General features: G+C 38.7%; 2 protein-coding genes across 2 annotated transcripts; both read right to left on the bottom strand.

Moving 5' to 3' along the window:
- Positions 1-795: 795 nt before the first annotated feature.
- Positions 796-3990, bottom strand: LOC143861809 (polygalacturonase-like). Its single transcript, XM_077372745.1, has 4 exons — positions 3499-3990; positions 2312-2601; positions 1628-1856; positions 796-1098 (listed from the first exon to the last, which is right to left on the bottom strand). The coding sequence occupies exons 1-4, from the start codon at positions 3919-3921 to the stop codon at positions 880-882; spliced, it is 1161 nt and encodes a 386-aa protein (XP_077228860.1). The 5' UTR covers positions 3922-3990; the 3' UTR covers positions 796-879.
- Positions 3991-10458: 6468 nt separating this feature from the next.
- On the bottom strand, positions 10459-13555 carry LOC143861691 (polygalacturonase-like). Its single transcript, XM_077372566.1, has 4 exons — positions 13087-13555; positions 11772-12061; positions 10846-11074; positions 10459-10736 (listed from the first exon to the last, which is right to left on the bottom strand). Exons 1-4 carry the CDS (start codon positions 13510-13512, stop codon positions 10518-10520), a joined length of 1164 nt encoding a protein of 387 aa, XP_077228681.1. The 5' UTR covers positions 13513-13555; the 3' UTR covers positions 10459-10517.
- Between the last annotated feature and the right edge of the window lie 5510 nt (positions 13556-19065).

Raw genomic sequence — 19065 nt, 5'->3', positions numbered from 1 at the left:
GCTAAGATGAAAAAAAAAAAAAATCTTTTAAGTTATTATATATGAGTATAGAATGATAAGGTGCATACATTTTCATTCGTTGTATATGCTATTCACCACATAATGCTATCCTAGCAACTGCTATGCCTTAAGATTGTTTCCAAATTGTTCCCTTGTAGTCCAAATCGAATTTTACCATCTTGAGCTACAACAATTCATAGAGAATCCTTTGGGTAAAGTCCAGTGTAAATGTACTGGAACAAAGTAAAAAGAAGTCAACTTGGGAGACTCAATGACTGAAACTCTCTACTTTTCTTTAACAAATGTAAGTCAAAAGATTTTTTAGCGATTTTGTAAGATGAAAACTTCTTCCAGAAAACTTCTCGAGGTTATGTTGACCTATACCATGCATGATCACTAACTACTGGTAAAACATAGTCGATTTGGGTGAATCTCAATGACTGATTAGAAGAATTTTTAAACAGTAGTAAAGTTTGTTGCACCTAATACTGGAGATTGGAAACACACACTTCCCTTTGCAGAATAAATATTTTCCAGTGTTTCCTAGCTAACTTAACCTAGCAAAAGGTTACCGTAAGAATACGAGCATATATGATTTTATATGTCTCGCTTTTCTCATGGATGAAGAAACATGACCCCTAAACTGAATTCAACTAACCATCTTTTGTCCACTAACCTAATGCACCTCTTGCCGTTGGGCCTAAACAAGCTACCAAAACCAGATTTAATTCTTCGCTTGATATTACACTCTTAATTATGTTTAAAAACTAACACCCATGTTGGAAGGAATTTCGATTATGATAAATCGTATAGAATACTAGAGCGAAAATTGAATTTGTATTTACAATAGATGGCAATAATATAGTAGCAAACTTTGTTCTACAAACAACTCGGAGGCACAATGAAACCATTAGTCGTTCCCCCTGCATTTTGACAAGAAGATTGTGCGGGCTGATTCCCATAAGTAAGCTTAATGTCTTCTAATCCTATTCTGCTGCATGGGTTGCTCTTACTGCACTCCAATTTCACGGCCACCTCCGTTGCCGACGTTCCTTGTACATCTCTATAAGTCACGTCACTTATCTTTACACCAGAATTCTACAGAAAATAATCCAAAAACTGATATTACTAACTTTGAAACTATTGAGATCCCCCTTAAAATAGAAGTTATTTTCAGAGGAAAGAACGTCTACTCTCTAGAGTAGACAACATATCTACTCTGTCGGCCCAAAATACAGGGGCCACATTTTTTGGATGATCAAATCATTCATTTGATAAGCCCTAACATTGATAGGGTGTACCAAAAAAATCAGCTCCATAGGATCATCCTAACCCTTCGATTTGTGGAGGTTAAAATATATGGGCATAAATCCCAACAAATATTATTTTAACCTCTACAAATCGAAGGGTTGGGATGATCCTAAGGAGCTGATGTCTTGGTCACACCCTATCTATATATCACGACCCATCAAATGAATGGTTTCCATCACCTGAACAATGTGGCCCCCACTGTATTCGGGGCCGACGGAGTATATAACTTATCTACTCAGTAGATGCTTTTTCTCTTTTATTAGCATAAAAGTAAGAAGAAAGCTATAATTACGTTTTTGCCCTTTGAGAATATTACCTGATTGGGGCAACCTTTGTCACCGGGGCAGTAATTTTGGTCGATAATGATGGGGTTTTGGACATTCCTCATGAGAGCGTGTTCAAAGACCACCCGTCTAACGAACCCATTGCTTGGTCTTCCCCACGTTTTAATCCTCAATCCGTTTTGTGTCGCAGTAAATACCACTGTTTTTACCGTTACGTTTTGAACTCCTGCCTCTTGCACTCCCCTCCCCAAACTCCCAATGCTGCCAAAATAAATGCACACACATGCGCACTTTAGTTTGTGCCCCAGACATTTTAATATGTCTACTATACACATTAGAAACATAGTGATTTTATATGGTTTAAGCCCTATAGTCCAGTATTATTCAAGAAGTACTGTATGAACCACACCATAGGATGATCTAAACCATCCAATTTATGGGCTACAGTGTAAATTGGGGATGATCCCAACTGTCCGATCTACAGAGGCTTCCATAATATATATGCAGTTCATCTATTGATCGGAAGGCTAGGATCATCCTATCGAAATGAATTTTGGGCCACAACCTATCTACGTTGTGGCCCTTCAAATGGACGGTTTCAATCATCCGATGGTGTTGGTGTTGCCCGTACAGTACTACTTTTGAAAAATACTAGACTATACGGGCTTACACCATATAAAAACCTCACATATATGTGGCAATTATAGTAGGGTCACCTGATGCCATGTCCGGGCCCACAAGCGACGCGTTCAATCCACAGATTCATGGTCCCAGGGCCCACTGAGATGCAATCGTCACCTGTTTTTATACCGGTGTTAGTGATGGTGACCCCAGTAGACTGCTGCACGTGTATGCCATCCGTGTTGGGGCTATTTCCGGGAGCCCTGATTTTTACTCCTACAACCCTCACATTACTGCCTCCGATAATTACAAGGTGATAGAGTTGGCTGTTGATCGATGTTAGTCCCCTGATTAAAATGTCTTTCGCCCCATTAAAGGTAAGTGACTGCAATATGCATAAAAAGAGGGTTACAATTTATACTGGTAGATGATATTTTCACCCCTCTGCAGTACGCATTCGCCCCCTTATAACATGAACAGTGGGAAATTTTAACGCTTTTTGACGTCAAATCACGTTATAAAGGGGCGAATGCGTACCGCAAGGGGGTGAAAATATCATCGTCCTCTATAAGTTGATATACAAATCGACGTCATTCTTAAAATAGACGGGGCAGATTTGACTTAGATGGTGTATTGGTTTGACAAGTGAGACAAGGGAAGATAGAATATTAAGCTGAGTTAATTTATCTCTCTCTCTCTCCGTAAATCAGTGAACATTGGTAGATAGTGCTGATCCATATGACCAAAATGCCCTTGGAAAGACAAAAAGTCGTTTGTATTTTTTTGTTAAAGTATAAAAGATAAATAACGCCTTTCTCCAACAGCTTAAGCTTTTGAAGAAGTTGGTAAGTTAACAGTTTTCTAGTGTAAAAATGACCTGAAGACAATCCAAATGACCAAAATGCCCCTGGAATGACTAACAGTTATTCAATTGTAAAAATGACTTGAAGACAATGAGTCATTGAAAATAAGCTTTCTAAGGAAATGCACTGTAAGAAAATCTAAGTAATCTCGATTACCTTTTCTGAAATGTTTTCCTTGAAGAGTAATACGGTAAACGATAATTTCCTACCTTTTTTTACGTGAAAAATGACTATTTTCAGTAAAAGTGAAAGAAAAGGTGGAAATACAGTCATTTTCAAGAGGGTGGAAATATCTTTTACTTAATATTAGCAAAGCATAATAAAATAACCAAACATACATGTCATCTGCAAAAACGTTGAAGGGAGAAATTGTATTTGTAACAAGTGCTAAATTTCTCCTACAACTACAATTCACCTACCGGTGCACCATCCGGGCAATTGTTTCCGGCCAACTTGCAAGCCCACAGACCTGACCCCTGACCGTCCAGAATACCGCCATAGATTGAAACACCTTGGACATTATTGAACAGTAACCAATACCCAGATGTCCCTAGGGAAGCATAATTGGACGGAGCAATGAGGGTCCCTTCGATCCAAATACTGATATCATTATTCTTACAAGGACCATTGAAGGTAGCTTGATTGATCAAAAACTTTCCACTTGGTATGAATAGGGTCGCGCACGTGATGGACTCACAAGCACTAGCCCACGCATTAAGCAATGATCTCGTAGAGTCGGTCGCACCATCGGCTTTGGCACCAAAGTCTAAGATGTTGAAGGCACCTTTTGCTGATGTGAAGAAGATGAAGAGAAATAGAAGAAAATTCATGGGCTCTGCCATTTCAGAGACTCCTACTTTGATGAACTTTGAAGAGTTAATAAAGGGACTAAAGAATGTTTTAGAGGGAGAGAGAAGTTGGAGGAGTTGATGAAAGAAGTTATGGCCGTTTGGGCCTATTTATAGCATTTTATTGGTTTTGGATGGCTATAATTCAAAGCAAACCGCACCAAAATTTAAAGAGAGGAGATGTCTTTTGTACATCTGTTAAATTACCTAAAAACCCTAGATTCAATGTATACTTCTATGAAATTTTGACTCTATTAGAAGGGTGTTTTCGTAATTTACTGTTAACTTAAGCGGATGGTTGGGAATTTCGACGGTTGGCCGTTAACTTTAGAAGACGAAGAGACATTTTTTTTTTGGGCGTGCTCTATTGTAACAAAGCTTTGAACTTAAGATTGAGAATGCAGCTCATAAATCGGCTCAACTCAGCTCAATCAGCTCGACTAAGCTAAAAATCGTAACTACGATATTATCTGAATGTTATGAACAAAACCCATTTTCCTTTATTTGCTAAAATTGCCATAATTCTCCTCAAATTTCAATGAGATTTTCTTTTATTGACTAAAAAGATCTTTGTAAGAAATAGGCGCATGATATAAGTTTAGATAATTGGGGACCATTGCATAAGGCATTTCACGGGCGGGCGCATGAGAGTGCACCCACCTCAGATGAATTGAATGAATAAGACAAAATCTATGCCTATGTGGCCGCCCTCTCATGTAACAACCCGCCCGTGAAATGCCTTCTTTGATGATCCCTAGCAAATCCCTATGTGTCATGTGGACAATCTCGGGTCCGTAATCCAATAGGCACCACAAGTCATTTTTGTTGCCCTTACCTTGTTCTTATACTAGGCCTCTTTTAAAGGCGTGTTTGGATTTTAACAAAAAAATCCATGGAAAATAAATTTAGTGAACAATGTGATGTAGTCCGAAAATCTACCTCTTTTAAAATGATAAAATTACAAGAACTCTATCCATTTAATCAACATCATAGGGAATAGATTACTTTGATCACCATCGAAGAGGATGATATTTACTTTGTTCTAGTTAAAGTCGAGTTTCTCAGAGCGAAACTAGAAAATACTCATGCAGGAGCTAATCCTAGCAACCCAAAAGTTCTCAAAGAACTCAAAAGCCTAAACGCCAATTTTCATTTAATAATTCAGGAAGTCCCTTACAATTCTTTGATAACATCTATTTATAAGAATAAGAAGTCCTAAAAGCTAACTTAAGACCTACACAACTAATCTCGGCTATCCAACTAAAATAACATAAATAAAACCTAAAAACTTGAAGAAATCCCGTAATCGACTTGTACCATGCAAGTAAATAGGTCATAACTTTCTCAAATCACGCTCAAATCGTGTGATCTTGTGCTCTTTAGATAAGTAATCGAATAATCTTTCCAAAGATACCAAAATCAAGGCAAACAAATAAAATTTGATGTCTGAAAATTATGCTACAAATAAAATGACGAGAATAAAAGTTAAAGAATATGAAACTTGTTCCACACCACACATTCAACTTCAATTTAGGAGTTTTTATATGGTGCTCAACCGTCAAGTACCGTCAAAACAGTACCACCCTTGATATTTGATCCAACAGTAGCGCACTTTTTAAGATGCTTGTGTTGGATCAAATATCAAAGGTGGTACGTCAAGCTTACCACCTTGATGGGACTTCACGGTCGGCCACCATATAATTTCTCTCAATTTAGAACGCCATTAAATTGGTATTTAGCATTATAGCTAGGGAAATTTGTGTTGCGATAGCTGTTATAGAGTCGAGATTTTTGGAATTAGTTGTAGCAAGAGCAGCCATTCTCGTTGAGTTGGACATGTTTGCACGTTGATTCGCAGCTTGGCGAGATTTGGGATGCCAAGATGGGTAGCCATATATCTCAAAGCATTTACTCTTTATATGTCATTCTCCACCACAATGTTCGCATATAGAATTATTTGTATTTCTTCCTTTCCAATTTCCATGTTGTTGGGACTGATTCCATGGGCGATTTACTATTATTTGTAAATTTAATAGAATAAGTAGGGTTGCAAGGTAGAGAAAAAAGAGGGAAAGTAATCAGCGCTAAGGCAGGCCTAAACCTTAGCCGGCTCTTTCCAATTTCTCGGCAATTTATGGCATTCACCTTCTGTAAAAACGATCTTTCCCTAAAATACATGCTCTTTACGTTGGAAGTAGGGACTTACATCTGCACTACCATATTCTGATAATGGCACACTCTTTTCTAATCAGCTTTTCACGACTGTTATCATACTCGGATATACTATCAACAAAGCAAGTGGATCTCTCGTGCTAAATTAAATGGCACATGGCTTGAGCAGCTCTTACCAAAAGAAAAATAGGTGCAGGTTTTTTTCGTAGGTAAGCAGGGATTGAACCTCCGATGGGGCTGAGCCAGGAATTTACACAAGGGAACTAATCTACACTTTGCCTGCATTGGCCATTGGGGGATGGCCATATAACTTGGAATTTACACTAGGAATTTCTGCGCATACCAGTACTAATAAAAGGGATTTTGCAAGTCATTGGAGCCATGGCCCCCACACTATATGTGCCTCCAGCCCTGTCCGACCTCAAGGTTGAAGAACAAAGCCTTACCATTGAGCTAGGCTCAAAACAGGTGCAACCGTGCAAGTCGGGATTTAGATAATGGCACTACTCACTTTGTTTTACACTTTTCACATATCTGAATGTTAAAATAGGAGCAAGTCAGGATTTAGATATATGAAAAGTGTAAACATAGTGAGTAGTGTCATTATCAAAATATGCTACTGTGTATATTAGTCCCCATAAAATATGGGCTTCATTATATGCAATGAGATAACTAAATCCAATATCTCGCAACAAAGTTACATTCTAATTAACTTTCTCCAACTCAGATTGGGATATGCAGTGCCCTATTTCTCGCATACCTTATAAAAACTGGAGCCCACATCATTTCTCATTTTTCTATTATAGCTTAATCTCCACAACGGATGGCATAGGTGCATGAATTTTGGGAGTGCTTTCTTGCTCTTATAGTTTGCATATTTTTGTTGGGCACCTTCTTTTCTGTTGTTAATTAATGAAGCAACCATGTGAGAGATGCACTTTTTTCTTTGGTTTCTAATCCCCATGCTAACATAACAAGCATTTAATTCCAGGGTTGCTTGATAATAAAATCTGGTTGATGACATTTTGTTTATGTTATTACTTGAGTTCTCAGACATGAATCAATTCAATATTAAGGACATCTTTTTAGGGACATTTCTTTCATTAGTTGATCTATTCTGTTGACATTTGGAAATGAGAATTTAAATTAACTGAGTTTCTAGCCTAACTAAGGTTCTTGTTGGGACATAGAAAGATCGTGACACATGAGGAACCCATGTCTACTCATGTGAGTATTCCTTGATGATGGCTTCTCAAGGTTTTTATCTATGACTGGCATAAATTTAAAATTTATAATTCACCTCAAAGTTGAGAATTTTTCAGAAGGATTTTAAGGTGAATTGAGTTGTTTTCCATTTCTCATGTTTACTTAAATCAGACTAATTTTTATGCTCTAGATTTTGAATACCCAGGAAAGATGTTATTCAAGTTAGCAAACGGGAAGGCTATATTAATTTATGAATTCACGCTTCCTTGTTTTAGGGTTCTTGTTTGTAAAGTGACAATGTAATGTTAGGGAGACCTCCATACTTCAAGTGGCGTAAAAACAAAAAAGAAGAAAAAGAAACATGTACATAATGTACTCCACAGCCCGTACTTCCGTATACTATAGCTCTTATCTTCCTGAAAAATCTCATTACTACTTAGAATAAGGTTTTCATGAATTGATTTTCCATAAGTTCACTCCAAGTTCATATTTTTGTTGGGTTCTTTAACAAGAAAGTCAATTTAATCATATGACAAAAGCACGTTTAAGCCCCATGTTAACAAGCATTTGTTTCCATTAATGCCATTAAATGTTAGGGTCTTTTTCTTAATCTATATGTATGTATTTAAATTTGATCATGTACATTTATAAAACGTAGGCCATTTTTAGATAATATAAAAAATTGCGCATAGTCATGGACCTATTAATACAATAGGCTATTAAAAGTTCTTGAGAATGGTATGGTCATTCTTTACATATGGAAAACCCATGTGTTACGGAGTAATGCTTTTGTTCGAAGGCGGATTAATCATGTGATCACGACCCAATCACTTTTCAAAGCAGCAATAATGAACCCTATGTGACAAGCATGTGTAGCTTTTTAATGTTTTGATGGCTAGATTTAGGGCGCTTGGATCCTTTATCAGTGTTATCTAAATTGATCTTGTGGGAAATTTATACTTTTTTATCTTCAAAAAGTGTATAATGTACACAATGTTTTGGAAAAGAAAAAACTTTTCTTTTGGAAAGAGTTCTTTATACATAGAGTGTTGAAGTGTGGTGGGAAAAATATTCCCACATTAGAAGTTTAGAAAAACGGAGATGGGTATATAAAGCTTTACCCACTTCTCCTTCTTGCTTTGTTGCTAGTGTGAATTTTAACTAAGGGAGGACGCGCACACCATCCGCACGCAGTGTGGGCAGCTGGTTATAGGGGTGGCCAACCGGTTCGGTTCTCGGTCCTTGGTTACTTTTTTTTTTCGGTTCTCAGTTCCCGGTTCCATGAACCGTAAGAACCGAACCGAACTGTAGTACATAGTAGGACCGAACTGAACCGGACCGAACATAATCGGTTCGGTCCGGTCCGGTTCTCCAGTTCTAATGGCTAATTACTAATTACTAATTATAATTTATAAAAACGTTTAATTAAAGTTATAATATAAGTTACTTTCTTATTATAAGAATAGTATTAGCTATTACTTATTAATATTATAAGTAATTTATATTAATAAGTATATGTATAATAGAAATAAAAAAAATATTATATATATATATATATATTCAAAAGTTCGGTTCTTCGGTTCCAGAACCGAATAAGTTCGGTTCTTCATCAGTGGAACTGAACCGGACCCAAAGTATTTTTAAACAGTTCGGTTCCGGTTCGGTTCTTTGGGTCTGGTTCGGTTCTGGCCACCCCTAGCGGGTTATAGGGCGCTAGTGGCACTTTTTGGCGCACTTTGCACTTCGCACATCAAGATTGGATGTGATCCCGAGTGGGTGCGATCTGCACCCTAGGATCTCTTGGATATGTTTAGGCTAGTGTTGGATGGGGTGTCATTTGAGACGTCGGCTAGTATCCGATTGGGTTCAATTTGAACCGTCAAATTGCATCCGGTTGCGTCCAATGATCGAAAGCCTATCGGGTGTGATCCGAGCCGTGGGATGGGGTTAGGTCTCGATCTAGCGGCTAAGTGGGAGTGCGGGGGTTTTACATAGCCCAACAATCAAAGCAGTAGTGATCTGGACAGTAGTGATCTAGACTGTTGAATCGTGGATAGGTGTGACCGTTGAATCGTGGATGGGCACGATCTAACGGTCAAATTTCAAACAAATCTGAAAAGAGGCCTTGTAGAGGAGCTTTTCACAAAGAAAAGGCACCTGAGGCTCTATAAACATAGCAGAAATCTGTCATTTCTCAATGGAAATGAAATAGCAAACAAAAGTGCTCCTCTGTTAATTTCGATACACTTTTTGCTCTCTTGTACTCCCCTTCTCATGCTCTTCTCTCTCAGCACTCTTAAATGTTACTCATCACCACCTCTCTCTCTCTCTGCCCATTTTTCACACTAGTAGTAAACAGAGATTATAAGAATTTTTTTTGGTTGCCTAATACCTTTATGCCAACTCACGGGTTTCCTTTTTGCAAAGCAGGGATAAGGCTGCGTACATCTAGACCTTCCCAGACCCCGCAATGGCGGGAGCCTCATGCACTGGGCCGCCCTTTGTTTTTTTCCTAACATCTTTATGCCATGATGTTTGGCAACATGAATATTTTTCCATGGAATATTAGTTTTTCAAGTGGAGAGAGAGGGCGTAGGGAGGCTGGAAGGAGAAGAGACTTGAGAGGACATGGATGAGAAGTGAATACAAAAATGGGAAAAATAAATCGTATTTTGCATGGACTTTGTTTCCTAGGTCTCACCCTATCCCGACCCCCTCACCATTGATTTAATGTAATATTTCATGGAAAAACAATCATGGTTGCCAAACATGGCCTTAATTAATGCTTGTCTCTATTGGACAGCATACTTTTCTTACTGTTAAAATCATTTGGAAATCAGTCCTCTAGTGGTAAACTTGCTCATTTTTGCTGGTGACGGCTCCTTTACAAATAGTGCCCATTATTGGAAAATCGGATTCTATTCTTCAAGAAATTATATGTTGCCCAAGCGTCAAGTCCCGTGTGGGCAGTACTGCCCTTGATATTTGATCCAACAGCAGCCTCTTAAAAATCATAGTTTTAAATTTCGACCTACTTGACGGTCCGGCACCACGTAAAAACTCCTATTCTTCCCATGTTATTATTTTATCTGTTAATTCCCCTAAATTTAAGACCCATATCAGATAGAACTTCAACTGATGAATCGTTGAAAATAGGAAAGCAAAAATTGAATTTGTATATATATGGCAAGACTATAGTACCAAAGTTGGTTCTACAAACAACTCGGGGGAACAATGAAACCATTAACCGTTCCACCTGCATTCTGACAAGAGGACTGTGCAGGATTATTCCCATAAGTAAGCTTTATGTCTTCTAATCCAATCTTATTGCAAGGGTTGCTCTTGCTGCAATCCAATTTCACGGCCACCTCCGTTGCAGAAGTTCCTTGTATGTCTCTATATGTCACGTCGCTTATCTTTACACCCGAATTCTACATAAAATAATCCAATATACTGAGGTTAGTGAATTTGAATATGTCATTAGCATAAAGTTTAGATGGAAGCTATTATTCCGTTTTTACCCTTTCTAAATATTATTACCTGATTGGGGCAACCTTTGTCATCTGGGCAGTAATTTTGGTCGATAATGATGGGATTTTGGACATTGTACATGAGAGCGTTTTGGAAGACTACTCCTTTGACAAACCCATCGCTTGGTCTTCCCCACGTTTTAATCCTCAACCCGTTTTGGGTTCCCCTAAATACCGCTGTTTTTACTGTTATGTTTTGGACTCCTTGCTCTTGCAGTCCTCTCCCTAGACTCCCAATGCTGCGAAAAGAAATACGCACACATGCGCATGTTAGTAAGGTGCCCTACACATTTGAATATGTACAAAGTATGAATGAATTAGAAATGATTTACTTATTATTTTTCAATATTTTAACATTGAATTGGAAGCAAATTATCAAAGATGGATAGTGATTATTTAATCTACAATATATATATACTAAGCATGTTTCTTTCAATTATCATTCTTTTTCTTTCCAAGAATTTCTTTTTTCTGGAACACCTTTTCTTAGATTTCATATTTTGTTTTTGATAGGGTGGGACCTAGCACATTATAAGCATAGCATGGGTGGGAGCCACCATTTACACTTGATCTGGTGGGGCCACCACCTCCACCCAAGCCCATGCATAGGATGGGGCCTACCATTTTACATCTTATGTTATTGATGGGATGGGACCAAAACACCTCATGTTTTTTATGGGGCCTGTGATTTTACACTTCAGGTTTTGGTGGGTGGGGCCCACGATGTCTATCGAAATCTATAGATCGGGTGGAGCCCACCATTTTACCCCTATGTTATTGATGATGTGGTGTCCAACATCTCTAACTAAAATATGCATTAAAGTGGACTCTACCATTTTACACCTCATGTTTTGATGATGTAGGGCACATCGTTTTGCACCCATGCATAGCATGGGCCAAGAATACTAGTTTGAAGCATACACGGTGTAGGGTCACCTGATGCCATGTCCGGGCCCGCAAGCGATGTTCTCGATCCACAGGTTCGTGGTGCCAGGGCCAACCGATATGCAATCGTCGCCGGTTTTTATGCTGGTGCTGGTGATGGTGACGCCGGTAGACTGCTGAACATGTATGCCATCGGTGTTGGGGCTGTTTCCAGGGGCCACGATCTTCACCCCTTGCACCTTCACATTGTTGCCTCCGTCAATTACAAGATGATAGAGTTGGCTGTTGATAGATGTCAATCCGCTGATCAGAATGTCTTCCCCCCCATTGAAGGTAAGTGACTGTAACAAAAAGTATAAAAGCCGTTAGAAAACTGAACCCGATCCTAAGACAATTACAAATATGCTTACAGAAAAGTGTTTATGGTGGATCGACTAGATAACTTGTCTGTTCCGTCTACCATAAATACAGTGGGGCTCATATTGTTTGGGTGATTCAAACCATTCATTTGATGGGTCCTGACATAGATAGGGTGTGCCCAAGAAATCGTCTCAATAGGATCATCTTAACCCTTGAAATCTATCAATTTTGCACCTCCACAAATCGAGGGGTTAGGATGATCCTATGGAGAAGATTTTTTGCACACACCCTATCTATGTCAGGGCCCATCAAATGAATGGTTCGGATCACCAAAACAATGTGGGCCCACTGTGTTTCTGGCCGACGGACCAGATAAATATAACCCATATACATATCTAGTTATTTGATATCTTTTTTTTATGTAATTTCTAGATTAGAGGAGGGCAGATTCGTCTTAATGTGCGGTTTGGCTTGATTGCACCAATTGACGGTTAAAACTCCTCAACTGAAACGGCTAATGCGACGTGTGTAACTTGCTAAGAACGGGTAATAAATATTAGAGGGCAAATTTGACTTTCAACCTGAGTTAATTTCTAATCTGCTCCGACTCGTCATTTCCCGCTCAAAATTCAGGTATGCCTATACACTGATCTTTAAGAGACGATGGTGGCTGAAATGACCAACATGCCCCTGGAAAAACTAAACGTCCTTTTTTCTTTCAATTTTAAATGAGAGTTTTTATATGGTGCCCAAGCATCAAGTCCCGTGTGGGCGATACCGCCCTTGATATTTGATCCAACAGCAGCTCACTTTTTAAGCGGCTGCTGTTGGATCAAATATCAAGGGTGGTCCTTCTGTCCTACCACCCACTCGGGACTTGAGGCTAGGGCACCATATAATTTCTCTTAAAACGTAAAAGTGAACAAGTGATTTCACAAAAAAAGAAGGCGATCACAGAGTGTGAATGTCATTTCTAAAAAAGTTCAATGGCAAAATTGTCACATACCACAGCACCATCCGGGCAATTCTTGCCGGCAGCCTTGCAAGCCCACAAACCCATCCCCTGCCCGTCGAGGGTCCCGCCATAGATTGAAACACCTCGTACATTATTGAACAGTAACCAGTGCCCGGAGGTCCCAATCGATGCATAATTGGACGGAGCGATGAGGGTCCCATAGATCGAAATACTGATACGATTATTCTGACAGGGGCCCTCAAAGGTGGCCTGATTGATCAAAAACTTCCCAATTGGTATGTGTATCGACTCGGGCGTGACGGACCCACAAGCAGAAGCCCATGCATTAAGCAAGGATTTTGTAGAGTCAGTTGCACCATCGGCTTTGGCACCGAAGTCTAAAATGTTAAAGCCTGCGTTTGTAGATCGAAAAAAGATGAAGAGAAATAGAGGAAGAAAATTCATGGGCTTTGCCATTTCAGAGACTAGTTTTAGATGGAGAATGCTGTGTGAAGGAGTTGATGAAAGAAGTTACGGCCGTTTGGGGCTATTTATAGACTTTTTTCTTGGTTTTGGATAACTGCAACTCAAAGCGACCTTGGCCCGAAATTGAAAATGAAAAGCCTAGTAATTAGGTGGCATTCATATGAAAAGCCTTGAAGATGAAGAGACTATGTGGCTGCTCTCTCTTGCAAGAGCCGGCCCACGAAATGCCTTATGGGATGGTTCCTAGCAAATCCCAGAAAAATGATGGGCATGGATCGGATGACCCTATCCGTCCAATTAGTCTTACACATAAATAATGAGGACTCAAATATAAGCAATGCTCGATTTCAACGTGAAAAAGTCTAGTAATTAGGTGGCGGGATCATCATGTTCAAACAATTTCACGTGTGTCATGTGTATAGAAAAATGCACCAAAGCATGAATGCCGTTACTTTGCTCGAGTATGGTATGATTTTTCATTTTCCATTTCTATACATCTTTGATAACTACTTCTATATATTGTTGTAGTGCATATATATATTTCCGTCGAATGGGAACTAAACGAAGAATCCAAATGTGTAAACATGAATTTAAAATGTCTTCGCTTGTGTTGTAGACGTGACCAAACGTTAACTCCGGAAATTACTCGTTTACGTGCCGTGTCTTCAGAAAATGTCATGAGAGAGAAAGATGTGTAGATTTTAATTACTATTCCCAGAAACGTACGGCAAATGTGCAATGGGGAAAAAAGGTGCATTGTCATAACTCTTGCCTTTCAATCTCAACATGACATGCTGTTTAGATATGTATATTAAATGAGATTGCATCACAAATTAGGTGACTATTTAGTTTCCTATGATATTTTCGCTAGGGCTGCAACTCGAGCCGGGTTTTACCCGACCCGTATCGACCCGACCCGAAAATAGCCTGGGTTGGGTTCAGGTTTCATGGGTTTCGGGTCGAGGCGGGTTGAGCATTCAAAAGCCCGCATGAATCTCGGGTCGAGCCGGGTTTGAAGGAGCCCGACCCGACCCGACCCGACCCGAGTTACATAAGTTATAGTGTGTACATTTTTTTCTATTGTTAGTTAAAAGTTAAAAGTGAAAACCCACACACCCACTGTTATTGTATGTGAGTTTAATTTCTGCTTCTATGAGTTGAGTTGATTCAAGTGTTTGATTCAGCATTGTTTGATTGTAATTACAACATTGTTTGATTACATCATTGTTTGATTCGAGTGTAATGTGAGTGTAATTACATCATTGTTTGATTCAAGTGTAATGTGAGTGTAATTTCTGCTCCTATGAGTTGAGTTGCCTTGCCAAATAGGAATTTTCCTTAAAAAATTGCGTCAACGTGAAAAAACCCCGACCCGACCCGAGATTTATCATGGGTAGGGCCGGGTTTGGGAATCGTGGGTTTTCCGAAAAAAACCCAGACCCGACCCGACCCGAGATATTTCTCGGGTAGGGTTGGGTTCTCCAAAACCCGACCCGCCCGACCCGAGTTGCAGCCCTAATGTTCGCCCTTTGGATGGCGTAGTGTCCTAATCATTATTCATGCAAAAAATATGTTTCTATGACTAAATTAATTTTCATAAGGTAAAAATAGAGCATCAAAATTGAGAGCTTAAATCGTGTTCCCTATCAAAATGGTCTAAATCCCATCCTCAGCGCTCCTTGCTTGTTGGTTATGTTGGCCTTCAAGCTCAGGGTTCTCCTCTTTTCAAGACCAAGTAATTAGTTACGCGCACCCTTGTTTACCTGCCTCACCCCATCTTAGCTCGGACATTCCAACATCCAATTTGAATATTTGATCAATTATGCCAAAGAAGCACCCTATTTCTATCAATTATTGGAGTCAAAATTCTCCCCTTTCATCAATCATGCCAAAGAACACACCCTATTTGTCATATTTAAAATCCTTACAAACATTATAAAATAATAAAACAATATAATTACAACTTACAAACAATCACCTCCAACCACAACAATATCATAGCTTCAAACTTAAGAATGAAAATGTAGCTCATAAACCGGCTCAATTTAAGCAGCTCAAAGGGCTTTTTTCACCTCGCAAATAAGTGCCTTGCCAAAATATTAGCCTTCGGAGACTTTAAAAATCATGCATTTGAGTGAGATTCATCTCAGCGAAACACTTACTCAAACCCCATTTCTATGCCAAAATTACCAAAACTCTCGCAAAGTTTAATGACAGGCTTTTGTTGTTACGGTCCTGAGTGGGGGCCTGCCTAGGTATGCAACTAGGTGCGACACAACCTGGTGTGGGACAGGTTTAAAAGGCCTAGCCTAACAAGTTCTATCGGAGCTTTTCGCGTATTGGTTAGGTACCTAACATTTGTTGACTGAATAGGTCTTGTAAAAACCAAGCACATGGTAAGTTGTGTAAAAGTAGAGGAATTATTGAAAAAAGAATTCATGGGAAATTATATTCGGTGGAACAAAATCTCAAGGTGTAGCAGGTTTGTAATTTTCCTAAGAAACAAGGAAATTTTCTTATTTTAGAAAAAAAATCCATGAAAACAAGTTTACCAAACATGAAACTTTAGGAAAAATTCAATAAAAACTTTTAATGCACATAAACAGTCCCTAGTTTACAATTTGGGGATTAAAAATGGTATGATTTGTTATATATGAGTTTAAAAACTAAAGATGTTTAGTTTAACTAAGGCTCTATTTGGACATATCATCTCCTCTCTAGCTGATCTCTATTTTGCCACGTGTAATGTTGCAGTAGGATGTTCGGAATATAAAATAAGACAGAGGGAGGTGGGTACATAAATAAATTTCATACTATACTTAGTGTACTCAGTTTTTCGGCCATTTATGGGTTTAAGCTTTCCCTTAAATTCATGCTTTTTACAGTTAATATAATATTCCCTTAATTTCAGCACCTATTCTCAATATTGTCCAATATCTTGCGAGTCTCTTAACTCATTTACACTAAAGACTTGAGCCCACATCATTTCTCATATTCCTAGAGAAGTGATCGATAAATTCGCCCTTTTGTTTTACCTGAGAGAGCCCCCCTCTAGTCTATTTATGACTACTCATTTACACTAGAGGGTGCTGTCCACAGTAAAAAAGAGGGGAGAATAATTATTTCCCTTTTTCTATTAGAAATTAACCTCCATAACTGACGGCACAAGGGCATGATTTTAGGGGCGCCTTTCTTGCACTTAAAGTTTGCATATTTTTGTTGGGCACTTTGCTTTCAGTTGTTAATTAATGAAGCAATCACGTGAAAGAAGCACCTTTTTCTTTGGTTTCTAATCCCCATGCTAACAAGCATTTAATTCTTGGTTTTTGCTTGAGAATAAAATTTGGTTGATGACATTTTGTTGACCGAGCACATTCATAAATTTTGATTATTTGGGCTCTTGGACATGAATCAATTCATTATTGAGTACATCTTTAAATAGGCTCATTTCTGTGAGGTTGTTTCACCTCTGTGGCTAAGCGTGTCAACCCAAAATCAACCTTTAAGGGCCGAGATTAATCTCACTAAAATAAGCATATTCTTAAGGGAAGTGATATATCCGCCCCTTTTGATCACTAGGAACACCCCCTGTCAGTGTCTATGGCAATCAGGGGCATTGAATTCTTCCGACATAAGTACAACAGCCTCTCTTTAGTCCCTGATACACTGACTGGGGGTGTTCGTAGTGATCAAAAGGGGCGGATATATCATTTCCCATTTTTAATCGTAGTCTTTCGCAAAAAAGTGAAAGGCTGATTTTGGGGCGGCGCACTTAGTCACGGGCCGGCGGAGGTGAAACAATCTTCACTTTTTTTTTTTTCACTAGTTGATCTAATTGTTTAACATTTGAAAATGGGTATAGGAAGTTACTGAGTTTCTAACTTATTTAAGTTTCTTGTTGGAACTTCGAGGGATCACGACACATGGCGAACCCATGTTGAGTGTTCGATGATTATACTAACCATCTGCTTAGAGGGTGGATTAATCAACCCATCACGTGAACATGTTACTAATCTGAGAGGCTTTTGTAAATTATAATGTCAGAACCCATGTGAGCATTATGTGATGATGGGGCTTCGAGGTATCTATCTATGATTAGCAACGATATTTTATCAGTTTATAAGCAGTTAGGGTCTTAAAATTAACTGCCACACCAATGTTATTCTCTATGTTGATTTTGACAAAATGGATATGGTTTTAACTTTCATAATATAAGGAATTTGTTCTTAGTTTAATATAGGTTGTTTCATATAAATTGAATATTTATAGCTCACCTCAAAGTTGAAGAGTTTCAAAAGGATGTTAATGTGATCGAATGTAGTTCAATTCATTTTCCATCGCCCTAAATTTTGAATACATGTTTTTTGCAGCCATGAAAGTTGTTATTCATGTTAGCAAATGGGAAGGCTATTTTCATGAATGCAGGCTTCCTTGTTTTAGGATTTTTGTTTGTAAGGTGACAATGTGATGTCAACGAGACCTCCATGCTCCATGGAGTTAAGTATGCTTAATGTGTAAGATAGAAATTTTTTTATCGAAGTAGGTCTTCTCATCCAAACATATCCCATGAATCAAGGATTGAAAAAGGCTAGGGTTATAAGGTGGCCCATGTCCCCATTCACCAAATCATATAGTTGGGGCACGAGGTGGCCCTATTATTTAATATATTCCTTTAGGGCCCGTTTGGATACCTCCCATTTTGTATTTGGATTTGGAATTGAGTTTTGAATAGAAAATGAATAGATCTGGCAGCTCATGTAGAGGGAGAGAGAGAGAGAGAGAGAGAGAGAGAGAGAGAGAGAGAGAGAGAGAGAGAGGGAAGGGGGTACTTCCTAGTGGAGGGAAGAGGTTGTGGAGCAAAGAGGGCGAAGGAAACTGCCAGATCTGTGGATTTCCAATTTCTTATTTCCACAGCAAATTTAGAAATCTGATTTTTTTCACTGTCAGCTGCTAAATTAGAAATCCAAGAATTTGATCCGATCCAAATTACAATGCAAAAAGGGCTGCATATGTAAGAAATCCAAATCAAAATCTTCTCGGCATCCAAACGGGCCCTTAGTTTTTGCATGGCTGTTGTAAAATAATGGAAATGGAGATCTTCACTAATCTTTGTTACATACGATTGATATAATCAGTGCTTATATAAAGCACTTAATTAGAGATAAACACGACAAGAGATAAATGATAAGATTTGGGAAGAAATAAGATACCTTCCTCATCTAGCAATTAATCCAACTGTGAGATCTCAATCTAATGTAACGGTTAAGATCTCCAATATTCTTTTTTTTTTGTTGACGTGATGACGAAAATTTATTAAAAAAGAAAGCACGCGACCAAAGAAGTTGAGGCAAGTTTCCTGGATCTCAATCTAAGGGTTGGATCGATCTCAATCTAACAGTTGTGACACCATGCATTGTGCCCCCTAGCAATGTCTCTAGATCAAATTGATAATAAGAGCTCCATAAGGTGGACAGTGAACCTACACTATTTTCACAGTATATAATATTATTGTCACAAATATCGACGCCGTACACCAAATTAAAT

Source organism: Tasmannia lanceolata, unplaced genomic scaffold (genome assembly GCF_043159265.1).
Source record: "Tasmannia lanceolata isolate RefF3 unplaced genomic scaffold, GAP_Taslan_0.1 ptg000037l, whole genome shotgun sequence".
NCBI lineage: Eukaryota > Viridiplantae > Streptophyta > Magnoliopsida > Canellales > Winteraceae > Tasmannia > Tasmannia lanceolata.
Note: the sequence above shows the minus strand (reverse complement) of the source record. Positions and strands in the feature narration are given on the sequence as shown.

Excerpts from the sequence above, each read along its gene's own strand:
- LOC143861809 (XM_077372745.1), bottom strand. The coding sequence starts at position 3,921 with ATGGCAGAGCCCATGAATTTTCTTCTATTTCTCTTCATCTTCTTCACA. Across the intron at positions 2,602-3,498 it reads ATTGCCCGGATGGTGCACCG|TCACTTACCTTTAATGGGGC; the intron begins GTAGGTGAATTG and ends TGCATATTGCAG. Across the intron at positions 1,099-1,627 it reads ACAAAGGTTGCCCCAATCAG|AATTCTGGTGTAAAGATAAG; the intron begins GTAATATTCTCA and ends TATTTTCTGTAG.
- LOC143861691 (XM_077372566.1), bottom strand. The coding sequence starts at position 13,512 with ATGGCAAAGCCCATGAATTTTCTTCCTCTATTTCTCTTCATCTTTTTT. Across the intron at positions 12,062-13,086 it reads ATTGCCCGGATGGTGCTGTG|TCACTTACCTTCAATGGGGG; the intron begins GTATGTGACAAT and ends TTTTTGTTACAG. Across the intron at positions 10,737-10,845 it reads ACAAAGGTTGCCCCAATCAG|AATTCGGGTGTAAAGATAAG; the intron begins GTAATAATATTT and ends TATTTTATGTAG.